The sequence below is a fragment of the Patagioenas fasciata genome, chromosome 22 (genome assembly GCF_037038585.1).
Source record: "Patagioenas fasciata isolate bPatFas1 chromosome 22, bPatFas1.hap1, whole genome shotgun sequence".
Classification (NCBI taxonomy): domain Eukaryota; kingdom Metazoa; phylum Chordata; class Aves; order Columbiformes; family Columbidae; genus Patagioenas; species Patagioenas fasciata.
This window is the reverse complement of record NC_092541.1, coordinates 1,894,146-1,915,882: the sequence shown is the minus strand read 5'-3', so window position 1 is coordinate 1,915,882 and position 21,737 is coordinate 1,894,146. Positions and strand designations below refer to the sequence as shown.

Below are 21,737 nucleotides of genomic sequence, written 5' to 3'. Positions count from 1 at the left end.
CACAGGCGGTAACACCCCCGGTGCTCCGCTACCGACCGGGGCGGGGGGACGGGCGGACACGTGACCTTCCCAAGGTGGCGGCAGCGTGGAGCCGTGCGGGGTGACCTTCCCAACATGGCGACCGCCAGTGTTCCGTCCGACCTTCCCAGCATGGCGGAACTCGCGGCGGTAACCGCGCGGGGCCGCGGCACCTCCGGTCTGCGCGGCGGCTCGACCCCTTGCGGGGAATCACCCCCGGGCGGCACGGAGCCGCCCTCGCTCCTCCGTTCGCCCGCGGAACCGGGCGCTGCCGACCTTCCCAAGATGGCGCCCCCGCAGGGCTGCGCCGCTCCTCGTACCGCCCTTCCCACACTGCCCGCTCGACCTCCCCAGCATGGCGGCGCGGCCCCGCCGTGCCCCGCCCACATCCGGTCCGGCCGGCGCAGACGCAGGAAGGGGCGAGGGCCGCCATTTTGTTTGGCGGCGGCTGTCGGCCGGACGGCGCCGCGGGGCCGCGTTTCCGGGTGCGGCGGGAGGAGGCGGCGGGTGAGCGCGGGGGCACCGGGCCGGGGCGGCCGGTGGGGCCGGGGCCGCGGCCTGCGGGGCCTCGGGGTGAGGTACAGGGGCCTGTGTGGAGCCTGGGACCGGCTGTGGGGCGCCCGGGGCCGGGTGTGCTGGGCTGGGCGGGGGGGGGTTCCTGGGGAGGCCGCGGTGCGGCCGGGACCCCCCGTGCTGGGGATTGGCAGAGGGTGGTGCGGGGATCTCCGCGGATCCCGGGGGGATTTTCTCCCCCTTCTGCTTCCCCCTGTGTCACGGGAAAGTCCTTGTCCCGTTCTTCCCTTCGCCGTCTCCCCAGGGGTCTCTGTGTGAACAGCTGCTCTGGGGGGTTTGGGGCCGGCTCTGCTGCTCTAGGGGATTTGGGGCCGATCCCGCTGCCCTGGGTTGGGGGGATGATTCTCCCAGGCCAGGCCTGGGTTCCCCAAGCCCAGTCTCTCCTCTAGGCCGGGTCCTGGTAAACTGGGACCTGAGCAGCATCTACCTGCGGGAACTGGAGCGTGGGGCGGCGGATAAAGCGCCCGGTGGGGCCGAGCTACCCCTCCTGCTCCGGGCAAACACGGCCCTGGCTGCGCTCCCCGCTCCCCTCCCGCCCACGTCGCCGTCCAGCCTTGAGGACCGAATTCCAGCTGCAGCTTTGCACTCCAGACCCCTCCGGAGCGGCGAGCAGACGCCAATAAGTAGCTGATTGTTTTCCCTTTGGGACGGAAGGAGAGCGGCGGGGCTGTAACCGTGAGCAGCCGCAGCCTTTCCCCCGGCCGGGACTCAGCAGAATCGATGCGGTTTGTGCCTGTTTGGGTGTGCGTGGCTCTCCCCCGCTCCCCTCCGTGTCCCCTCTGCGCCCATGGGGGTGTCACTTGTTTTGGTGTTTGTCATGGAGCGCAGAGCTGGGTTGTATAGCATCCTCTTATTCTACATACGCTGCTCAGAGACAGACTATTCAGGGGTTTAACTTGAGTCCCCGTTGCTGTTGAGTGTTGGGAGGAGTCGCCGGCTGCCTCCTGACCCTCAGCTGACGGCTCCCTGTGTGTGCTGAGCTCCTCGTGACGTCCCCGCTCCGCGTTTCCCAACATGGGCTGGGAAGGTGTCGCCAGGAACCGGTGCAGGCAGAGCTTTTGCATAAGAACCATTGCGACGAACCGGGAGCCCTCTGAGAGGTGCCGCCGTCCCGAATCGGCCCCGTTTTACCCTTGGCAGGCTCAGCTGCGCGCGGGTCTGGCCCGGTCTCTGGTGTGAGCGTCGCTGCCGCGCTGGTGGCTGCCAGCGAGGGCTTAATCTGACCTGGCTCCTGTCTCCGCTGCCGAACGAGCCGGTTTCCAGATGAGGTGTGAATCCACCCGGCTCCAACAAGCTCTCCGGGGCAAAACTACCTGGCAAGCACATCCTCTGCTTGTCACAGCATCCTCTGCTTGTCACAGACCAGCTGCCGTTCTCGTCTTGTCGAGTCTTTGTCCCCAAGGAGTTTCTATTGGGGAGATGTCCCCTCTTGGCACACCGTGTGCCGGCGGCCGCGCTCTCCCGCTCGTGGCCGCGTTGCTGGAACGCGAAGGCAGAGTCTGTTTTCCCGTGGCCGCGAGCACAGACCCCTCTTTGTGCCACGGGGACGAGGGAAGGTTTGGCTTTGTCCCACCACCGCGAACAAAACGGGAACTGTCGCCCACCCTGCGCCAAAGCGGTGCCGTCTGGAGCGCGGCGTGCGCCCGGTGCCACCGTTGCCAGTGATTTGGGTCTGTTTGGTTCTGTGTCTGGTGCCGCAGACGTGTGATGCCGCACGGCTTTTGGCTTTGGCGTTAGACCCTGAGACGAAAGTCGCCGTGCGGAGTCGCTGCTCCGCCACGGTTGGGTTTTCCGCCCTTGCTTGGCCGCATTACCCCCGAGGTGACACATGCCGGTCCCCCCGCGCTCTGCCAGCGCCGAGGTGACGGGGCATGTTCCAGGTCAGGGCTCGCTTCCCGCTTTGCTTCACTTGAAAGCGCCGTTTCGAGCACTCTGGTCCGTGTCTGACCTACTTACTTACATCTGGCAGCTTGGACGGGAGGCAGATCTGCTCTGCCAAAGAAGTAGCTTTCTGTTGAGGAGCGAAGGTGGGAGGAGGGAGCGGGGGGGTAAGTGCTCTCCTGACGAGGGCCGAGCAGCTTGGGTTTCGGCTGTTGGCTTTGCCAGGGTGGCTCTGGCACGGGCGCAGCTCCCAGGACTCGCTTCTCGCTGTTAATGGTCTTTTCCAGAGCTAAACCGGCATCTTCGGTTCAAACTTCACGGTGGGGCGGTGGTTGTGGGAGCCAAAATGTGCTGCGTGGTCGCATGGAGCTGCCTTTGTGCTCCCTTCGGCCCGTCCCTACCGCCCGTCCTTCCTCTGGTGTTTCCCACAGAACCGTGGCAATTCCTGCAGCGCGGCAGGACCGGCCGCACCGGCCCCGTGTCTGCGGCGCAGGACGTCCCTCCGGCAGCGCTGGGGAATGGGAGCAACTGCCGGGTGGGTGCAGGGGCTTGTGGGGAGCTCCACGATCTCGGTCCTGGCAGGAGCAGGGGAGGTGAGGAGCAGACACCGCTTGGTTTGGCGTGGCTCGCTCGGTTTGGCGTGGCTCGCTCGGTTCAGTGTAGCTCGCTCGCAGTGCGGCCCCAGCTGTCTGTGCCCTGGGGAGACAGGGGTGTTGTACCAGACCCTGCGCCCCAGGATGCTGATTGCTGGGGCTCGGTACTGCTACGCTTGAGTGGCCTTGTTGGGTCTGACCTGCTGTTGTGGCACTGCTGCAGTGCCAGGCTTGCTCCTGCAGCCATGCATGGTCTTGCAGCGATGCGCTCTCTCCTGCAGCAATGTGATCTCTTGCAGCGATGCGCTCTCTCCTGCATCAGTGTGTTCTCTTGCAGCAATGTGATCTCTTGCAGCGATGCGCTCTCTCCTGCATCAGTGTGTTCTCTTGCAGCAATGTGTTCTCTTGCAGCGATGCGCTTTCTCCTGCAGCGATGTGCCCTTGCAGCAGTGCGCTCTCTTGCAGCAATGTACTCTCTTGCAGCGACGCGCTTTTGCAGCGATGCACTTGCTCCTGCAGCGCTGGGCTGCTGCAGTGATGCTCTTGCTCCTGCAGCAATGCCCCCCTGCAGCAGCATGCTTGCTCATGCAGCAATGCGCTCACTCCTGCAGCAACGTGCTTGCTCCTGCAACATTGTGCTCCTGCAGCGATGCATTCTGCAGTGCTGGCTCATGCCCAGGGCCTGTCTCTGCTTTCTCCAAAGCAACTGAGCACCCTAATGTCCCCTCGCCTGTGCTGGAGCCTGGCTTGGTGGCCTGTGGGCACTGGTGACTTTGCCCTGGAGCTGGGAGTGACGGGGCTGCATCCCCAAGGACCAGCCGAGCCCATCGCTGAGCACACCCGTCTGTCCCACCCCGTCACTAGACCAGTGTCACCGCCAGCCCTCCTCTCCCTCAGCGCCCGCTGTGAATTTGCAGCGTGTTCTTGGCACCCGCCGACCCGAGGAGCAGCCGAGCGCGGATCCGACGGTGCGGAGAGCTCGCCCTGACAGCGCTTGGCTCCGCTTCCCCTTGGCATCCACACAGGCGCTTCCTTCGCGCTCCCCACGGCTGCCCCAGTGAAGGGATCTCACCCCCAGCAAGGGCTCCATCACCATTACCCATCCTGCAGCGTGGATTTGTGAGATTTCTGTAGCTTTAAGCTCTCGCACAAACGTCAAACGTAAGCGTGTGTCCCAAAATAACACTTAAGTGCTGAGTATTCTACAGTAGGTTGTAAATTTTCCCCTAATGACTCTTGAGTGCCAACCTGGTTAGAGGAAAGACGCGTGTCTTTAGCCAATTGAATATTTTAGGGTTTTCTGAGTGGCTGCTTCCTTTCCGCGAGGCCGTTGTGGCTTTGGGGTGACTTTATTCCTCGGCAAGGACCGTGCTGCCTCCCGGCGACTCGCGCTCTGCCTCCCTCGCTTCCCCTGTGTATTCTGGATGGCAAATGGGCGCATCCCTGCTTGGCCTTTGCCTCGGAAAACCCTGAGAATACTTGGCCGCGTTTTGTGGAAACAGCGGGAGACTTGGGCTCCGCTCGTCGCCTTTGGGGCCGCTCCTCGGAGCAGCTCTTGCAAAAGCGTTGAGGCGGGAAGGTGGCGGCCGGGCAGAGCCCCAGCACCTCTGGCCTGCAGGAGAGAGGTGACAGAAGGTCCTGGAGCTGGAGGTTTCTGTCCCCACAAGCAGAGGAGGAGGAGGGGAGTGAGGAGGTGGGAGAGACCCTGATGGGGGGGACTGTCCCCTCTGCGGGCTCCTGGCCCAACCCTGGCGAGCAAAGGGGCCAAGGGCCACAGGGCTGGACCAGGGAGGGTTTGGGTTGGTCATAAGCATGTTTAAGCACTCTGTTTAAACCCAGGTGCAGGGGTTTAAACCGGAGCCAGTCCTGCCGTGTTTTAAAGGCACATTTATTCCCCAGCCAGGCTCTGGAGAGCAGCAGCGTGTGTGTGTTTAACTCATGGGTGTCACCAGGATTTGTTTGTGATGGTTGTAACCAAACCTCTCGGGCTGGGGACTGGGCAGACCGTTGGCTTTTCTCCTAAATTGCCCACGCAGCCCGTTGGGTCTCATGGTGCTGTGACCTCTTGCGGAAACGCTGCCCATTGAGCCCACACTGGAGGGCAGAGGAGGAAGAAATGTCAGACCTTGGCGTCGCGTCTTGTTCGCGACCACTCGGGTACTGGGGTGAGTCTGGGAGAAATTAATGTGCTTTTATTTCCCAGCAGAGTTTCCCTGCGCGTTTCGCTGTCCCTGCCTCGCGACTCAGCCCTGCGAACGCTGCGGCAGCTGACGGCGTCAACTCAGGGTGGCAGGCTGGAGCCGGAGACCGCGGTTCCCGCTCCCATCCGTAAGCTCAGCGCCGCGGAGCGTCTGGTGCTGGTTGAGCGATAACTTCGCACGCTGTCAGTTCCGAGCGTCTCTCGGTTTCGTTCCATGTTCCTTGCTGGCGACACCGCAGCCGGGCAGGGACCAAAGGCTGACGCTGCGCCCGTGCAGGGAGCCTTAGACACAGCTCGTTAGCGCTTGTCTCTAAATGAGTTTGGCGTGAGCATGTCCTGGCACCGCTGAGGGGCTTTAGAAGGCTCTTGAAGGTGGCTGGAGCTCTTCGCTGCTGCAACCACCGAGGTTTTTCGTGCACCTCGAGCTGTGTCATCTCCAGCGTGCAGGAGATGTTTTTATCTGAACGCTGACACCGCTTGGGAGCCGCTTTCCATTCGGCGGCGTATTGTTCTCGGCCAGGCGGCGCGTTGTTCCCAGCCACGCGGGTCACGTCGGGAAGTCCCTGCGACTGTCGCCGCTTCCTCCGAACAATCGGAGGTGTCCCTCGGAGAGAGCGGCGGCGCAGAGCAGTTCCTGCCTGTCCCCCCCCTGCCACCTCTCCCTCCCCGGCTTCCTTTCCCTTCCCGCCTGGCACACGGGACAGGGAGAGGCAGGGAAGTCCATGGTTCCTCCTGGGACCGGCTTTTCCTGCTCTTCCCTTTGCTTAATGTCAGGACACGATTCCTTGCTCCTGATTAAAGGTTTCCTCTGCCAAGCGAACCCAGCTGAGCCCGCTGGGAAGCTGCTAAAGAGCCGCCTGACTCCGGGGTCCTGGGGATGGGGAGACGCAGGCTCTGGAATTCATCCCCGAGGCGTTGAGAAACTTTTGTGTCCGGGGTTTTGTTCAAAAACGCATTGTCAGTGACCGTGGGTTGTTAATAATTCACAGCGAACGGCTGAATCCCGCGGGGGCCCGAGTGTGTCTGTCTGTCTGTCTGCACGCAGGGATGCACCGGCTCTTCGAGGCGCTCCAAATCGAGATGGCAGCTCGCTCTCTTAAAGCATGCTGATACGGTTGTTTTAAAAGCCTGAATGACCTTAAATCCTGCGATGGCTGTCTTTCAGGATCAATTATTTATGGCGCGTGTTCGAGCGCCGCCGAAGCCCTTGCTCCTCAGAAATGTCAGGTTCTGGAGGACGCGGGCTCTGAATTTGGAAGGGTGGTGAATTTGGAAGGGTAGTGCTGGGGGTGAGAATGGGAAGAGGTGGAAAACAAAGGTGCCCGTGGAGGCGGGGGCAGGAGGGGAGGGCGTTTGAGAAGGTCCGGCCTTGGAAGTCGTCCCCAAACCGGTACAGCCGCATTCTGCAGCCGACATCAGAGGCTTGGAAATTCCTCTTGATCTGCAGTTCAAAGCCGCTGCCTCCCCAAGGATGGAGCCGCTTCATCTCGGGTTTGCAAATGCGGCCTCGCCTCGGCAGCGGCGGGGCTGTGAAATACAAATCCGCCCCGGCGCCCAAATCCCCCTGAAAAGCGAGGAAACGCGCTTACGCGTCTGAAGGTCACCGTGCCTGTCCTGCTAAAACGCAAACCCCAGGGATGCGCCGAATCCGGGGCTGCTGGCTGCAAAAGGCGTTGATTTCATTTCCCATCGCGCCAAATGGGGACTCGCAAAACGCCTGAAAAACGTGGCGTGTCATCCTGTCCATGCCAGGTCTGGCTGATTCACCTGTTCTGGAGGAGAAGGGAGTGCTGAGCGTAACGTTTTGGGGTTTTAACGGTGTTTTGGAGGCCGGGTTGGAAGGGGAGCGTTGGCTGGAAATGCCGCACTGCCCCATGTTGGGCTCCAGCTCTGCGGGGTCACCTCCACCTCACCTCTCTCCTCCAAAGTGCTTTTCACACCTTGTCCTCCTCCTGCTTTTCTCGCAGTTTATTGGGTTTTTAAAATTATTATTTTATTTTATTTTAAAAGGCGAACTAACGCACAAACTGCCCCTCCTGGCTCCGCTGAAGATGAGTCCTCTGCGCTTTGATTAACGGGCGCCTCTCGCTGCCCCGATTCGGGGCCTTCAAACCGCTTTCAAACCGCTTTTACAACCACGGCGTATGAATCCCTCAAAGCCTCATATCCCGTTCACTGAGTGGATCCCTGAAACGAGGAACAAAGGAGAAGAAACGCAGAGAAACATCTGTCGGAGCGACGTTGTTTCAAAGGTTTCCACAAGGCATGTGCCAGACGTTAAGGGGTGGTAAGAAGTGCTGGGAGAACCCCCTTCTTTTTGCTTCTCCTGGAGGATTTAGGTTGTGTCTCTAATCTTTACCAGCCGTGTCTGCCTTTGTGAACATTAAAGATCCAGGCTGTATTTTCAAGCCACAAATCACTCCAGCATTCCCACCCGGAGGCTTCGGCTTTTCTCGCGGTGTGAAATAACCGGCAGCCGCCGTGTGTTGAGTTCCGCGCCTCTCGATTTCGGTTTTTCAATGTGACCTTTGCTGTTAAACCACAAGGCGAACGGGGCCGTGCGCTGAGACGAAATGACCCGTTTCTCGGGAAAATTCAGCTCCGGTTTCTCCTCGAGCCGCTTGAGTTTCAGCTCTTCTCTCCCCTCCTCTCGCTCTTCTAGGTCAGAGCGTTTGTCCGAACGCGGGTTTTGGTGCAGCGCTGGTTCTGAGGCCGCGTTAGACACGGGGAGATAACAACTCACGGGTTTCTTTGTAAAATACCCCTCTCCTCCCTGGCTGTGCAGGGAGGCATCACTGGGATTGTCCCCAACTGCTCTGCTTGACGTGTGGGGCAGCGGCACAAATGGGGGGAACCCATGCGATGCGTTTCCCTCGCAGATGTGGCACCGACGTTTGTTCTGGCAGCTGACAAACTCCCGTCTGTCTGTCTGCGTCCGGCGAGGCCGTGTGTCCCCGTCACGGGAGCATCTGAAGGGGCTCGTGTCGCCCCAAGTGCCATCGAGGTGGGAAGTGTCACCCTGTGAGTAGGAGCAGGAGCGCGGCAGGGGGTTGACGCGGGTGTTTCTGTCCCTGTGGGCCGGAGGTGACAGCGCTGGCACCACTCCCGCGCTGGCTCAGGGCTGTGACACACGAGAGCGCGGCCGGAGTCTCGTTACCTGGCACATTTCTCAGCTCTATCTCTGCTAATTACCTCCCGCTGCCGGTGTTCAAATGAGCTCGCGGCTCTCCTGCCTGTCCCCTCCTGTTGTCACGTCACATTGTCACGCCATCCCCCTGATGTCACACTCTGCCCTGGCACCGGTTTGCGCCGTCCCGGCCCTGCGATCCCGCCGCGGGGTGGGAAGGATCACGGCGAAAAACCATTCCTGTTGCAACACGTCCCGGCAGCCCCAACAAGCACGTTCTGAGCCGCCTCTGATCTTGCTTTGATGGGACAGGTACAGACCGAGAGCTCGAGTGACTTGGAAAACGCCGGAAAATAAAGGGAGGAACGTCTTTGCGAGGAGGGTGTGCGTAGCTGAGGAGTTCTCGCTCGGTAGAAGAGCTGCTTTTAATTAAAAGGCGGTTTATTTATTTCTCTTCCCGAACCGCAGAGAGCCGACGGTTTGCTGAAGGGCAGAGGAGCCGCCGGCACCGCGGCGATGCTGCCGGTCCCTTCTTCCCGTTCCCAGACCGCTGCTGTGACACGAGTGGGGACGTCTGAGACGTGAGGACGGACCCGCTCTCACCTTGGCCTCCCATGAGTTTATGTAGCACAAAGTCTCAAAAGGGACCTGGATTTTAATACCTGATAAAACCATTTCAAAGGTTGTGGGCACCTGGGTCATAATGAAGCTTTCACTGTGGTGGTGGGTGGATCCATCACCTTCTGTTGGGGATAAGAAGTCGGAAGCTTCAGGTGTGAAACTGCCCTGTTTTTACCTCTTGTTGCTATTGTGGGCTCTCTAATGGGTAAGGAACAGGTTTTCCTGGGGAAAGCCGTCTGCAGGGTGTTCATCCCCTGCCTCTCGGGCTGCCCCGAGCACCCGAAACTGCCGGGGTGGCGAGCGAGGCCGCCAGTCACCGCATTCCTATTCCCTGAGCCGGTGCTGCCGGGATGGCCCGACCTGCTGTCAGAGGCACGAGCTCGCCAGGGCCCCGTCTGCTGATCTCCCGGTGATTCAGCCTCCTCTTCCTGTCCCCGTTTCCTCCGTTCCCAGTCTCCAGTGCCTACTGGAGCTACCGGGCTCCACGGAGCCCCACTGGCAAAGCGCTCTGTGGACCGGGAGCCGTTCTGGGTGAGCTGTGGGTGCAGGATGGATTCGTTTGGGGTTTGTGATGAGATGGATTGAGCTGTAACCAGAGCAGGGTTGGGAAAGCTTGTTCTGCCACCCGCTTGGACATCTTCGGGGGTACTTTGGAGCTGGGGAGCGGAGTGGGGTGCAGGCAGCCTCCTTGGGAGGTCAGTGAAGTGGGATCCGAGTGGTTGGGGCTGTTTGGGGACAGGGACGTCTCTCCTTGGTGCGAGCCGCAGGAGAGCACCGCATCGTCCTCGTTCCGCTTGGGGATCCGTCTGGCAGGTTTTGCGGCGTCGGTGGCTGCAGGGACCTGCTGGGGACACGTGCCAACGCTGGCTGTGTCACTGACAGGCTCCTGTCGCACTTCCACATGCGGGAGCGGGGCTGATGGCGCAGGGTTAGCTCGGTCGGGTTTGCTCTCCGCAGCGAGACGGCTGCGTGAAGAACATCCTGAGTTTCAGCTGTGGGTGCTGCGCTGGGTGGGGGGTCCCTGGTGATTTGTGCTGGGGATATTGTCCTGGAACCCGCTGCTCCGGGCTGTTGGGAGAATCCAGCAGCTCTTTGGAGCCAACTGGGAGAGAACAGCCCCAGGGTGCTGCCGTGCCAGCCTGAGGCCGCATTTCTCCTTGCCCGCTTTCCCCTCTATCCCTGACACCTCCTCCCTCCCCGCAGGAATGAGTGACCGCGCTGGTCCCCAGCGCTGAGGAGCCGGAGCCGCCAGGAGCTGGGTCAGGATGCCGATCCCTCCGCCCCCGCCGCCACCGCCCGGCCCGCCGCCCCCTCCCACCTTCGGTCAGGTAGGGCTCTGCAGGTTGTCGGGGTCAGGGGGACACAGCCTGTCCCCTCATGGTGCTGCTTTCCGGGGCCTCTGCGTTGTCTTTGGACTCCTCAAGTCCAGCCTGCAAGAGCTTCGGGTGACCCACGGGTTGTGCCTCGGTTTCCCTTGCAGCAGAGTCTGTACATGGAAGGGGCCACGTGTGGCTTTTCTTTACATCAGTGTCTTCTGCTCCACCGTGACTTGGGGAGAGCAGATGTTGCACGTGGCTCTAACTGAGCTGTGTTTTTGGCTTAGGTAGGACAGGAGCTCAAGCTTGCCCTGCAAAATGGGGACATCACCTCCTGGGGCGTTGCTCTGGACAAGAGTCCCTGGAGGTGGCCGTTTGCTGGCAGGGGGGCCTTGGGGCTCAGCAGAGAAGTGAGGTGCTCCCACTCTGTGATTCGGGGTGTCCACACGCACAGACGAGCTCCTGTTGAGCTGCTTCTTGTCCCCAGGCGAACACAGAGCCGCCGAAACTGAGCCGAGAGGAGCAGCGTGGCCGCGGGGCCCTCCTGCAGGACATCTGTAAAGGGACCAAGCTAAAAAAAGTGACACAAATCAATGACCGGAGCGCACCAATCCTAGAGAGTGAGTACCCGCCTGGCACAGCCCCAGAGGCGCTCAGTCCCACGCTGGGTCCTGCTGTGCCCTTCAGGACCGCTGCTGGGCTCTCACCCGTCTGGTTTCCAGCAGCTCCTTGCTGGAGGAGCTGGTAAGACCGGGCTTAACCTCTCTGCCTCCTTTCAGAGCCCAAGGGCAGCGGTGGCGGCAGCTACGGCTCCAGCTCAGCTGCAATCCAGCCAAAGGGCGGCCTCTTCCAAGGCGGTGTCCCCAAGCTCAGACCCGTGGGAGCGAAGGACGGCGCAGGTAATGGCCGGCGGGCTGTGGTTTGCATGGGGGTTCCCTGGGGCTTGAGGATCTTGCCGTGTTTGCCTGGGGATTTGAGCTGGGTAGAGGCGGGGACCCCAGATCAACATCCCCGCCGCGGTCTCCTACGACACAAACCTCCTCGGAGGGACCGGGAGTCGCGTGTGTTGCTGAACGTTTCTCTCTGCTGTTTTCTGTGGCAACCTGCCTTCCAGCAAGCCAGAGAGCAAATAGCAGCGGTGAGAGAGGAGCCGTGTGTGGCTGAGCGCCGTGCCAGCTCCCTGCCGGTGCCAGACAGCATTCCCCGCGGTCTGGCCCTCCCCGGCCGAGCGGGCAGCCTGCCCTGCGCGGGCTCGGGGACGGAGCACGTCGCTCCCGCTGGCTCCCGTGCTGCGCCTGACTGGTAACTCCGCTTTCCTTCCCTGCAGACAGCTCCAGTAAGCAAACCCTGCAAGTCCCTGGTTCCAGAGCAGCCGCCCCCAGGCCCCCGGTGCCAGCCAGCAACAACCGACCTCAAGACGATGCCGACAACAGCCGGGCGTCTCCGCCGGAGCTGCCGCGCACGCAGAGACCCTCCCTGCCGGATCTCTCCCGGCCCAACACCGCCGGCGGCACCGGCATGAAGCACAGCTCGTCCGCCCCGCCGCCTCCCCCGCCAGGACGCCGGGCCACCGCGCCTCCCGCCCCCCCGCCGGCGCACGGCACCAAGGTGTCCTCCTACAACCGGGAGAAACCCCTGCCGCCCACCCCGGGACAGCGACTGCCCGCCAGCAGGGACGGACCCCCTGCCCCGCCGCCCGTCAAGCCCCCTCCCTCCCCAGTTGCTCTCCGAACAGGGTCAGGGGCTCAGGGCCAGTCTCTCGCCCCCCCGCCGCCCCCTTATCGGCAACCCCCAGGTGTCCCCAATGGCCCTTCCAGCCCCATCAACGAGTCGGCCCCGGAGCTACCGCAGAGACACAACTCCTTGCACAGGAAGACGCCGGGTCCCTTGCGGGGGCTGGCGCCGCCGCCGCCCGCCTCAGCCTCCCCCTCTCTCCAGAGCAGTCGCCCCCCTCCGCCGGCCAGAGACCCCCCCAGCCGGGGAGCAGGTAAGAACCGTTGGCTCTGCCGGACCCGGCTCCTTCGCGGCTGTGGTGGATGGATCAAGCTGTGGGGGTTTTCAGGGGGTTTTGGGGCATCGAAACAGGCTGCCCAGGGCAGTGGTGGAGTCACCGTCCCTGGAGGCTTGAACAGACAGGGTTCTCAGGGCTGTGGGGCCGTGCGAGGGGTGGGTTATGGTTGGACTCGGTGATTCCCCCGTGCACACAGAGCCGGGCAGAGCGTGTCCCCGCTGCCGGCAGTGACGGTGGCTTTGCCCCAGTGTCCCCCCCGTGCGCTCCCGGGCTCTGCATCCCGACCGCAGCTCCCACCTGGTCCCCTGCCAAGCCGCGCTGTCCCTCCGGCCCTGCCAGAATCCCTCCTTTGAGCTACGGCTGGGGAGCTGCTCTGTGCGTAATTAGCCTAATGAGGAGCGCGAACCGCCGCTGTGCACCCCTGGGAGGTTGGGCAGGAGCGAGAGGTGGGTCGGAGGGGCTGTGTGTCCCGTCACCGCCTCGGTGCTGGTGTGGATGTGGCTTCCCAGCACCGGCACGCAGCTCTTGGCTCCCTGTGGAGCTGCTGCCCTCAAACCCCCGTGTGTGCGGGGTTGTAGCTGCTCTTGGGTTCCCCTCATGCAGGGGGTGACCTTGGTCTGACGGGGGGTGGGCGGTGAGCTGGGGGAGCTGCTGCCGCTTCCGAGGAGGAATGCAGATATTGGGAACGAGCAGGAGAAGTCTCTGCTGTGCGCACACAGGAGCATCCCTGGGCCAGCCTGGAAAGCTCCGGCGGGGCCGTCCTTGGCCGCGTTGCCGGAGGGAGGGTTTGCCCTGGGGACGCCGCGGCTTGGCAGGCGCTGACCCAGCTCTCCCTGCAGCGCCGCCGCCTCCTCCACCGATGCTGCGAAACGGGGGGCGCGACGCCCCTCCGCCTCCCCCTCCCTACAGACTGCACGGCTCCGCCGAGCCCCCGAGCCGGGGGAAGCCACCGCCGCCGCCAACCAGGACACCGGCCGGACCGCCACCGCCACCTCCGCCGGTGCGGAACGGGCACCGGGACTCCATCTCCACCGTCAGAGCGTTCCTGGGTGAGTCTGCGCCCACAGCGGGTGCTGATTTCCCCAGGGGGCTGGAGCTGGAGCTCACCCAGAGCCCCCTCCCTGACCTGCCCGTTTTCCCTGTTCTCTGCAGATGACTTTGAATCCAAATACTCCTTCCATCCCGTTGAAGACTTCCCAGCCCCAGAAGAATATAAATACTTCCAGAGAATCTACCCCAGCAAAACAAACAGAGGTAAGGGAGGGGGTGTCCGGCTGTCCTGCGGGGTCTGAACCCCCCTCCTGTGCTCCCGAGGGTGGCAGGAGGTGACAGCAGCGCAGCCACGGCCACCGGCTGGGGAAGGGACTGGAGCACAAGTGGGATGGGAGCGTCTGAGGGACCTGGAGAGGAGGTTGAGGTTGGATCTGGGGAACAATTTCTTCCCCAAAGGGCTGTGGGGCATTGGAACAGGCTGCCCAGGGCAGTGCTGGAGTCACCATCCCTGGAGGGTTGGACAGACGGACATGAGGTTCTCAGGACATGTGGCAGTGCTGGGGGTGGGCGAACAACTGGACTCAATCTTGAGGGGCTTTTCCAGCCAAAATGATTCTCTGATTGTGCTGATGTGACCCACCCTGGGCTCCTGCTCCACGTCCTCTGGGCTGCAGTGTCACCCTGGGGCTGCCACACGCTGCCTGGGGTGCTGAGCCCCAAATGCATCCCCTTCCACTTGGGGTCCCCGAGAATTTGGGCTGTGCGGGTGTCCCATCCCACCTGTCCCCTCTTTTCCTTGCTCAGCCTGTGCAGAGAAACGCTACCAGGCTTGTTCCCACCTGTGACAAGGGATTTTGGTGCTGGGGTGGTTATAAACGAACCCGGCAGGTGCCTCCATGGCTGAAACTGGGGTTGGGCAGGGGCTGGGGGGGGGTGAAGAGCCCCCGCACATCCCAGGATGAGCCCGAGCAGCCGTGCTCAGAGCCGGCACGGCACAAAGTGCCCTTGCTGAGCTGCTGCTGCACGTCAGCCCTGCGGATCCCGCAGGAGACTCCGGGGAGAACGGGATGCTCGTTTATTTTTAGAGCCATGAATGTTTAATGTGGATTTGAAAAGCCCTGAGCTCTCCATCCGCTGCCGCAGCGCCTGCTTTGGAGTCGCAAATCCCAGGCTCCAGATCTCAGTGGCGGGGGGGTGCGGGGAAGCTGGTGTGGAGGGGGAAAGCGGCTGTGCCGGATCCCGATGCCCCGAACCGCTGGTCCGGTGTGGGACTCGCCGTGCCGGTCGTTTCCCCGCGGGTTCTGGTCTCAATGGGTTTTCTTGTCTTACAGCAACACGTGGGGCCCCCCCTCTGCCCCCCATCCCCAGGTGAAAGCGGCTGCGCAGGCGGATTGTTCCCGAGCAGAGAGAAGGAGCTCCCTCCTCTTCCTCAGACGGACCCTCCCCACCTCCCAGCCCCCCCGGATCCTGCATGAGAAACTCCCAGCGGCTTTTCCCTGGATGAGCAGACCCCCCCCAGCCCCATGCTCTACACCGACCCCCCCTCATCTATGCATCTCCCCAGGGACTTGGTGATCACGCCGGCAGCCCCGGTGCGTCCTTCCCTCCTCGCTCGCCGCAGATCCGAACATGAGGACTCGGGGTGGACACCAAGCAGTGGGGACCAGGGGGGGCTCAGTGCCCGATTCCTCGGGGCCGGGACAGGACAGGAGACGGACACGGTGACGGGGGAGCAGGGGCACCCCTCCACAGCCTCGTTACCCCGCCAGAGCCTCGTTAACCCGGTGTAGCCGATTGCTTTTTTGCACAGGATCCAGTGGAGGAGCCGGGGGGATGAGTAGGGACCAACCCGGCAGCATTTGGGGGGGATCCCCCCTCTCTGCTCCCTTGGGGGGACATCCCCACTGTCACCCAGTGTCACACCCCAAAACCACCACAGCCGTTGGCTTTTCACCCCGCTGGGTTGAGATGAGGAGGAGACACCCGGGTTTTAACGCTAAATTACCAAACTAGAGCATTTTAACGGGAAGACGCTAATTGTCCTCGGGATGCTGTTCCTATGGGGAGGGGGTCGTTTGTTGTTGTTTCTCACGTGGTGGGGAGGGACCTGGGGGCACATCCCCATGCCGGGGGGGCCCCGGCTGCTGTTTTGCCTTACACACAACCCTGTCCGACTGTTGGTACCGCGCTGGTTTTTCTGTATTTACTTGCAGTACCGGGGTGGGGGGGGCTGGACATTAACTGTAGTTACTGACTCTTTTGTACGTTGTAAAAAGCTTGTACCATAGGAAGAAGGTTGGGCTCGCTGTGGGGGTACTAAACCCTCCCCTCTAACTGTTCTGAGGGTTGTTTTGGGGTTTTTTTGGTTCTTTTTTATTTCTATGAAGATGAAAACTTTCCCCGAGGGTGAGGGACACAGGGGGGTGGGTTGTTCTGGAGAATCACCCCCCCCAGCACTGCTGGTTGGTTTAAATAAAGGTTAAGACGGTTCTTCCCAAGTGCTGGCTGCCCCTCCCCGGGGGGCGAGGGGCTGTTTTAAGAGGGAACGGAATAAAAACCGAGGAGCTTGACGTTGCATTTAAATAAAAGTAATAAAGATAACACGTGTCTGCAAGGACGATGTCTGGGGGGGGAAGGGGGTGCTCTGTGCCTCCCCAGGGACCCCTCCCCTCTTCTGGGGGTGGTTTATGGCCCCAGGGAGGGGGTCAGGCCCTTCCCATCTTCCTGCAGTGTGGCTGCTACTGGGAGGCAGGGTGGGGAGGTGCTGGGGACAGGGTTGGTGGCACTGGGATCACTGGGAAGGCACTGGGAGCAGGAGGAGGCAGGACTGGGGGTGATGGGGGCACTGGGAAGGTGGGATTGGGGTGATGGGGGTGCTGGGAAGGGGATTGGGGTGACGGGGGCACTGGGAAAGTGGGATTTGGGGTGATGGGGGCACTGAGAAGTCGGGACTGGGGATGCTGGAGCAGAACGAGACCTCAGACTACAACTCCCAGCATGCTTCGCGCTCCGCCTACAACTCCCGCCACGCCCCGCCAGCCACCGCTGATTGGCTGCTCGGCGGCGGGCCCCTCCTCCGACCGCGGCTCTTGGCGCGGGACCTTGCGATTGGCGGCAGCGACGGGCAGCGCAGCCAATGAGAGAGGAGGGGGCGGGGCCAGGCAGGGCTGGTGGCGGGAAGTTCCCGAGCCGGGGCTGAGTTGGCGCGAGAAGGTGAGTGGTGGTGGCGGGTCTGGGGCACTGGGGGGGACATTGGGGGACAGGGCGGGACAGGGCTGTGCCGGGGGGGCTGTATCGCGAAGGGCGACGTGGGACAGGGCTGTGGGGGTAGGGCCGGCCGATATGGAGCGCGGGATGCGAGCGGGGCTTGGATTGGGGGAGGAGGGGGTGACCGGGAGCCGCGTGGCTGGGGGTCCCCCCGCCTGACCGTTGTCCCTCCATCCGCAGAGCCCCCCACCATGTCCAGCCGCAGCCCGCAGCGCCAGCCCACCATCGGCTTCCCCCGCCGGAGGAGCGCCCGCCGCCTCGCCGCCCCCCCGAGCAAGAGCGGCCCCGACCCTGCCAGCCCCGACCCCTCCGCTCTGCGGCTCCCACCCCACGCCAGAGCCCCGACCCCCAGCACATGCTCAGCCCGGACCACAGCGCTGCCCCTGAGCCCCCGCAAGCGCCTGGGTGAGCTCCCCTGTGGCTCCCGGGAAAGGCGGGGGGGTGCCCCTTTCCCCAAAGCTGCTGTGGGGCTGGGGCAGGCAGATGGATCCAGCTCCATCCTGTCCCTCATGCAGCTGCGTTTGCGGCTCCCCCGGTTTTGGGAGGAAAAGCTGCTCCCCTGGGGCTTGGTGGGGCTGAAGTGTGAAGCTTTATCCCCCTAGGGAGAGCACCACCGCGTTACAAACGGTCTCTTGCTCGCACCCCCGAGGGCTGGGGCTGGGTCTGTGCGCTCAGCCGCTCCTCTGACCCATCTGCCCCGCAGGTGACGACAACCTCTGCAACGTCCCCCGCGCCCAGCCCTGCTCCCCGGCCAAGCGCAGCAAGGAGAACCAAGGCCGCCGCTTGCTCTTTGGGGACTCCCCGACATCCCCCGAGAAGCCCAGCACCCCGGGGCCCTCCCCACAGCGCGGGGGGCAGGAGACCCCCCGGCGTTCGGGGCTCGGTGGGACACCCGCCCGCACCCGGTTGTTCAGACAGGAAGGTGAGCGTGGTTGGGGAGGGGGGTCCTGTGGGTGCCACGGGACCCCTGACCCCCCTCCGTCCCCTGCACAGGTACCTGCTACCAGCAGGCGAAGCGGGCGCTGCACGCGGCCGTGCCCGAGCGGCTCCACGCCAGGGACAAGGAGACCGGTGTCATCCGGCAGTTCCTGCGGGACCACGTCTGCGGGCACCGGCCAGGCAGCCTCTACATCTCCGGAGCCCCCGGGACGGGGAAAACAGCCTGTCTGAGCCGCGTGCTGCTCGACTGCAAGGTGCGATGATGGGGTGGCAGTTTTGGGGGTGCCGGTGGAGCGGATTGGCAGGGAAAGGTGACGGGGACTGGCAGGAGGAGGAAGAGCTGAGTGTGACGGGGCGGACAGCGGGTGGTATAATGATCGCATCCCCGGCAGGATGAGCTCGCCGGGAGCAAAACCATCGTCCTGAACTGCATGTCGCTGAGCAGCCCGCAGGGCGTGTTCCCTGCCGTGGCGCAGCAGCTGGGGCTGCCCGCGGCCGCCGGCCGGGACGGCGTGCGGAGGCTGGAAAAACAGCTGACGGCGGCCCAGGGACCCATGGTGTGAGTGCCCTGCAGGGGGGCGTGGGGTTCCCTGCTCAGCACCCCAACTGTGCCCTCCTGGGGGAGGCAGCCCCGGTTATCCCTGCTCAGGGTGCTGTGAGGGGGTCCCAGGGGTGCGAGACAGAGCTGGGGCTGATCTGTGCTCCCCCAACACCCCCACAGCCTGTTGGTGCTGGACGAGCTGGACCAGCTGGAGAGCAAGGGCCAGGACGTGCTCTACACGCTGTTCGAGTGGCCGCGGCTGCCCGGCTCCAGGCTGGTTCTTGTTGGTGAGTGCGCGGCAGCGCGGCGCTGCCCGCCCTGGGGACCGTCCCCACATTGGGGGGGCCCATGGGGAGGTTTGGCTTTGCGCCCCGCTCCTCCCTCCCTGCTCCTTCCTCACCCGCTGTGCCCGCAGGTTTGGCCAACGCGCTGGACCTGCCGGAGCGCGGCCTCGCCCGCCTCGCCGCCCGCCCCCACGGCGGCCCCCAGACCCTGCGCTTCGCCCCCTACACCCGGGAGCAGCTCGTCGCCATCCTGCAGGAGCGGCTGGGCCAGGTGGGACACGGCGGGGACACCCGGGGGGACACCCAGGGGGCTCTGCCCACGCTGACAGCGCGCGGTGCCTCGGCAGGTGGCCGGTGACCCTGTCCTGGATGCCGCCGCGCTCCAGTTCTGTGCCCGCAAGGTCTCCGCGGTCTCCGGTGATGCTCGCAAGGCTCTGGATGTCTGCAGGTTGGTGGCTGCCCTGAAACCCATGGGGCCGGTGTGCGGTCCGTGAGTCCCACGGGGTGCCCGTGCCGGGGGTGCCCGTGCCGGGGGTGCCTGCGCCGAGGCGGCCGCCCTGCCCGGCGCTCAGGGCCATCTCCGGTCTCTCCGCAGACGCGCGGTGGAGGTGGTGGAGCTGGAGGTGCGGAGCCAGACCCTCCTCAAGCCGCTCTCCGGTGGTGAGTAACCGGTAACCGCTGCTGTGCCAAAACCAAACCCCTGCGGGTGGCACCACCGGGCTGGCATCAATGGGGGGGTCTGGGGTCCCTTTCTGGGGCACCACCGGGCTGGCATCAACGAGGGGGTCTGGGGTCCCTTTCTGGGGCACCTGCTCTGTTCCCCTTCCTCGCCGTCCCCTGCAGTTCTGCCTGTCCCACAGGTGACTCCCCGGTGTCCCCCGTCCCCAGGCGCGTGGGGCTCCTGCACGTCTCCCGCGTGATCTCGGAGGTGTTTGGGGACCAGCTGACGGCCGCTGGCCGCAGGGCCCCCGAGACCTTCCCTCTGCAGCAGAAGGTGCTGCTCTGCTCCCTGCTCCTGCTCGCCCGGCGCCTGCGCGCCCGGGAGGTGACGCTGGGGAAGGTGGGTGACACCAAGACCCCCTCGGGGCTGGATTTGGGGAGCGGGTGGGTGTCCGTGAGCACAGCGTCACTGCTCTGTGTCCCCCAGCTCCACGACACCTACGGCCAGGTGTGCCGGCAGCAGCGTCTCCCCGCCGTGGACCAAGCCGAGTGTCTGTCCCTTGTCACCCTCCTGGAGTCCCGCGGCGTCCTGGAGCTCAAGAGGGCCAAGGAGGCCCGGCTGGCCAAGGTACCGTGGGGAACACGGGGGTCTGGGGGGCAGGATCCCGCAGCTGGGTGCTGAGCGTCTCGTCTCTCCCCCAGGTCTCTCTGAAGATGGAGGAGGCGGCGGTGGAGCACGCGCTGCAGGACGCGGTGCTGCTGGGCAGCATCCTGGCACAGGGGCTGCGTTAGACCCCCCCGGCCCCCCCGGCAGCCCCTTCCCCAGCTCCTTAGCGCTGCCCCAGGTGCGATTTTGGTGCATCCGGGGTTTGGTCGGAGCGGGGAAAGGGCTCTCAGAGGCTGTTGTTTGTTGAGTCGTGCTTTGAGACACTTTTATTGATGTTATTATTAATAATAATATTATTATTATTATTAATCTTGAGAGGTGGGGGCTGGCGCCTTCCCCAGCCCCTTTGCAGCAGCGGCCGTGGACGGTGGGTGCTCCCAGCCCCCTCCCACCCAGCACCTCTGATCCTGGGTCTTGATGATGCTCCCAGCTTGTTCAGAGCCTTTGGGCTCCCCCCCAAGCCCCTGGCTGCAGGGGGGGTCCTGGTGGTGGCAGAGGGGGTGCAGGGTGCACCCAGCTCCAGGCTGTGCCTGGTGGGGGGCAGCAGGGGGTCCCCTCCGTCTCCTGGCATTAATAAAGTTGTTCTGGTTCAGCGCTGGCTGCTGTCTCTGCCCCCCCCTTTCCCTCCCCACCCCAGGGCCGTGGGGGTCTGGTCCTGTCCCCCCCAGCCCCTGTCCTCCCCGGCTGTGCCCCCCCCCCCCCCCCCCCAGCTCCTGGCCTGGGCTCCTGTGCTTGTGTTAAATAATGGACACTTTGACCTAATTTTGCAGCTTTCCTGGGTGGGGGCCCCAGGCGGGCGGGGGGAGCGGAGAGGAACTGGGGATCCATCAGTACCCTGTGTCTGGCCATTGTGCCCCTCAGCACCCCCCACCAGCCCACCCAGGACCCCCACTGTCCCCCCCAGCAGCTCCTGCCCAGGGCGAGGGTGCCCAGTTCTGGGGGGACACCCTGGGGACGAGGCAGGCGCTGGGTCCTTTCCCAGCAGCGGGGAAACTGAGGCAGGGGCAGAGCTGGGGGGCTGCTGTCCCCCCCCCGGGGCTCTAAGCATGGTGCAGCCGCTGGTGGCTATGGGGCTATTTATAGCCAGGGCTGCCATGTGTCAGACGCGTGCGGTGGCACGGGGGGGACAGCGGGTTCAGCTCCACGTCCCTGGCTGAGCGGGGACCGGCATCCCAAGCTGGGCTGGGCAGGGGCTCTGCCCCACGGCCCCCGCGCCAGCCCCACGGCCCCCGCGCCAGCCCCACGGCCGTGACGCAGCCCCACGGTGCCGGTGGGCGGAAGGAAGCGCGTGGCAGCGTGCGTGACCGCAGTGACGCGGTGGTGACACGGGCGGGCACCGCGGTGCCCCCGCTCCCCGCATCATCACCCCAGCATCTCTGTCCCTGTGGCCACCGTGGCGCTGGGCGAGGTGGCAGCAGCACAGGGAGCTGTGGGTATGGTATGGGGGGCACCCAGGCCTGGCCATGGTGGGCATCCCTTGGTGTATCCAGAGAGTTCCTGGTCCTGGCGCAGTCCCCAGGGCTGTGGGGATGGGGACAGTGGGTGACACGGGGTGGCAAGGTGGCTTCCCTCGCCGTGCCAGCCTCCTGGGGTGCCCACGGCCGCCCCGGCTCTGATTTCTGCCGCAGTGGATGAAAAATCGATAGCGCAGACGGATTCAGCTGTGCGGGTGCCGGAGCCCCCGCTGGAGCCGTTCGTCACCGCTCGGCGAGGGGTCGGCAGCGCCGTGATGGGAGCTCTGCGGCTTGGGGACATCTCTGCCAGCCCCGGGACACCCGGGGACACCCAGGACGCCCAAGGACGCGCAGGCCCAGCTGGGTCAGCAGCCGCGCGGGGTGGCTGGGGACTGGCAGAGATGTCCCCCCACACCAGCACACGTGTGCCCACGTCCCCTTGCTCCGGCGCACACGTGAGGTGCCCGTGGGGCCGGGCAGCGCCCGGTGCAGCCCCCGGCGTGTCCGGCTGCGCGCCCGCCCGCACGTGCGCGGCGGGGGCCCCGTGTCCCCTCGGCGGTGTCCCCGGTGCCCCGGCTGTCTCCCTGTCCTC

The 21,737-nt window shown here is 64.1% G+C and overlaps 2 protein-coding genes across 4 annotated transcripts; both read left to right on the top strand.

The window, feature by feature from the left end:
* The first annotated feature begins 426 nt into the window (after window positions 1-426).
* WIPF2 (WAS/WASL interacting protein family member 2) lies at window positions 427-15,934 on the top strand. 3 transcript variants are annotated; one of them, XM_071818019.1, is made up of 9 exons: window positions 433-525; window positions 7,276-7,528; window positions 10,217-10,341; window positions 10,817-10,949; window positions 11,109-11,228; window positions 11,657-12,316; window positions 13,180-13,389; window positions 13,493-13,594; window positions 14,665-15,934. In XM_071818019.1, exons 3-9 carry the CDS (start codon window positions 10,279-10,281, stop codon window positions 14,703-14,705), a joined length of 1,329 nt encoding a protein of 442 aa, XP_071674120.1. In that variant the 5' UTR covers window positions 433-525; window positions 7,276-7,528; window positions 10,217-10,278; the 3' UTR covers window positions 14,706-15,934. The 3 variants fall into 3 exon arrangements, with proteins under 3 accessions (XP_065712506.2, XP_071674120.1, XP_071674121.1); XM_065856434.2 differs by lacking the exon at window positions 7,276-7,528 and having other exon boundaries at window positions 427-525; XM_071818020.1 differs by lacking the exons at window positions 433-525; window positions 7,276-7,528 and adding an exon at window positions 7,607-9,544.
* Window positions 15,935-16,491: 557 nt separating this feature from the next.
* On the top strand, window positions 16,492-20,283 carry CDC6 (cell division cycle 6). The gene is made up of 12 exons (XM_065856418.2): window positions 16,492-16,546; window positions 16,781-17,005; window positions 17,304-17,522; window positions 17,594-17,793; window positions 17,932-18,098; window positions 18,261-18,367; window positions 18,496-18,635; window positions 18,712-18,812; window positions 18,960-19,024; window positions 19,225-19,424; window positions 19,512-19,652; window positions 19,727-20,283. The coding sequence occupies exons 2-12, from the start codon at window positions 16,792-16,794 to the stop codon at window positions 19,814-19,816; spliced, it is 1,644 nt and encodes a 547-aa protein (XP_065712490.2). The 5' UTR covers window positions 16,492-16,546; window positions 16,781-16,791; the 3' UTR covers window positions 19,817-20,283.
* The last annotated feature ends 1,454 nt before the right edge of the window (window positions 20,284-21,737 follow it).

Bases quoted from the DNA above. Each gene is read 5' to 3' on its own strand.
- WIPF2 (XM_065856434.2), top strand. From the start codon at position 10,279: ATGCCGATCCCTCCGCCCCCGCCGCCACCGCCCGGCCCGCCGCCCCCT. The intron at 11,229-11,656 runs GTAATGGCCGGC...CCTTCCCTGCAG, and splicing joins GGGAGCGAAGGACGGCGCAG to ACAGCTCCAGTAAGCAAACC. The intron at 12,317-13,179 runs GTAAGAACCGTT...CTCTCCCTGCAG, and splicing joins CCCCCCCAGCCGGGGAGCAG to CGCCGCCGCCTCCTCCACCG.
- CDC6 (XM_065856418.2), top strand. From the start codon at position 16,792: ATGTCCAGCCGCAGCCCGCAGCGCCAGCCCACCATCGGCTTCCCCCGC. The intron at 19,025-19,224 runs GTGAGTAACCGG...CCTGTCCCACAG, and splicing joins CCTCAAGCCGCTCTCCGGTG to GTGACTCCCCGGTGTCCCCC. The intron at 19,425-19,511 runs GTGGGTGACACC...TGTGTCCCCCAG, and splicing joins GGGAGGTGACGCTGGGGAAG to CTCCACGACACCTACGGCCA.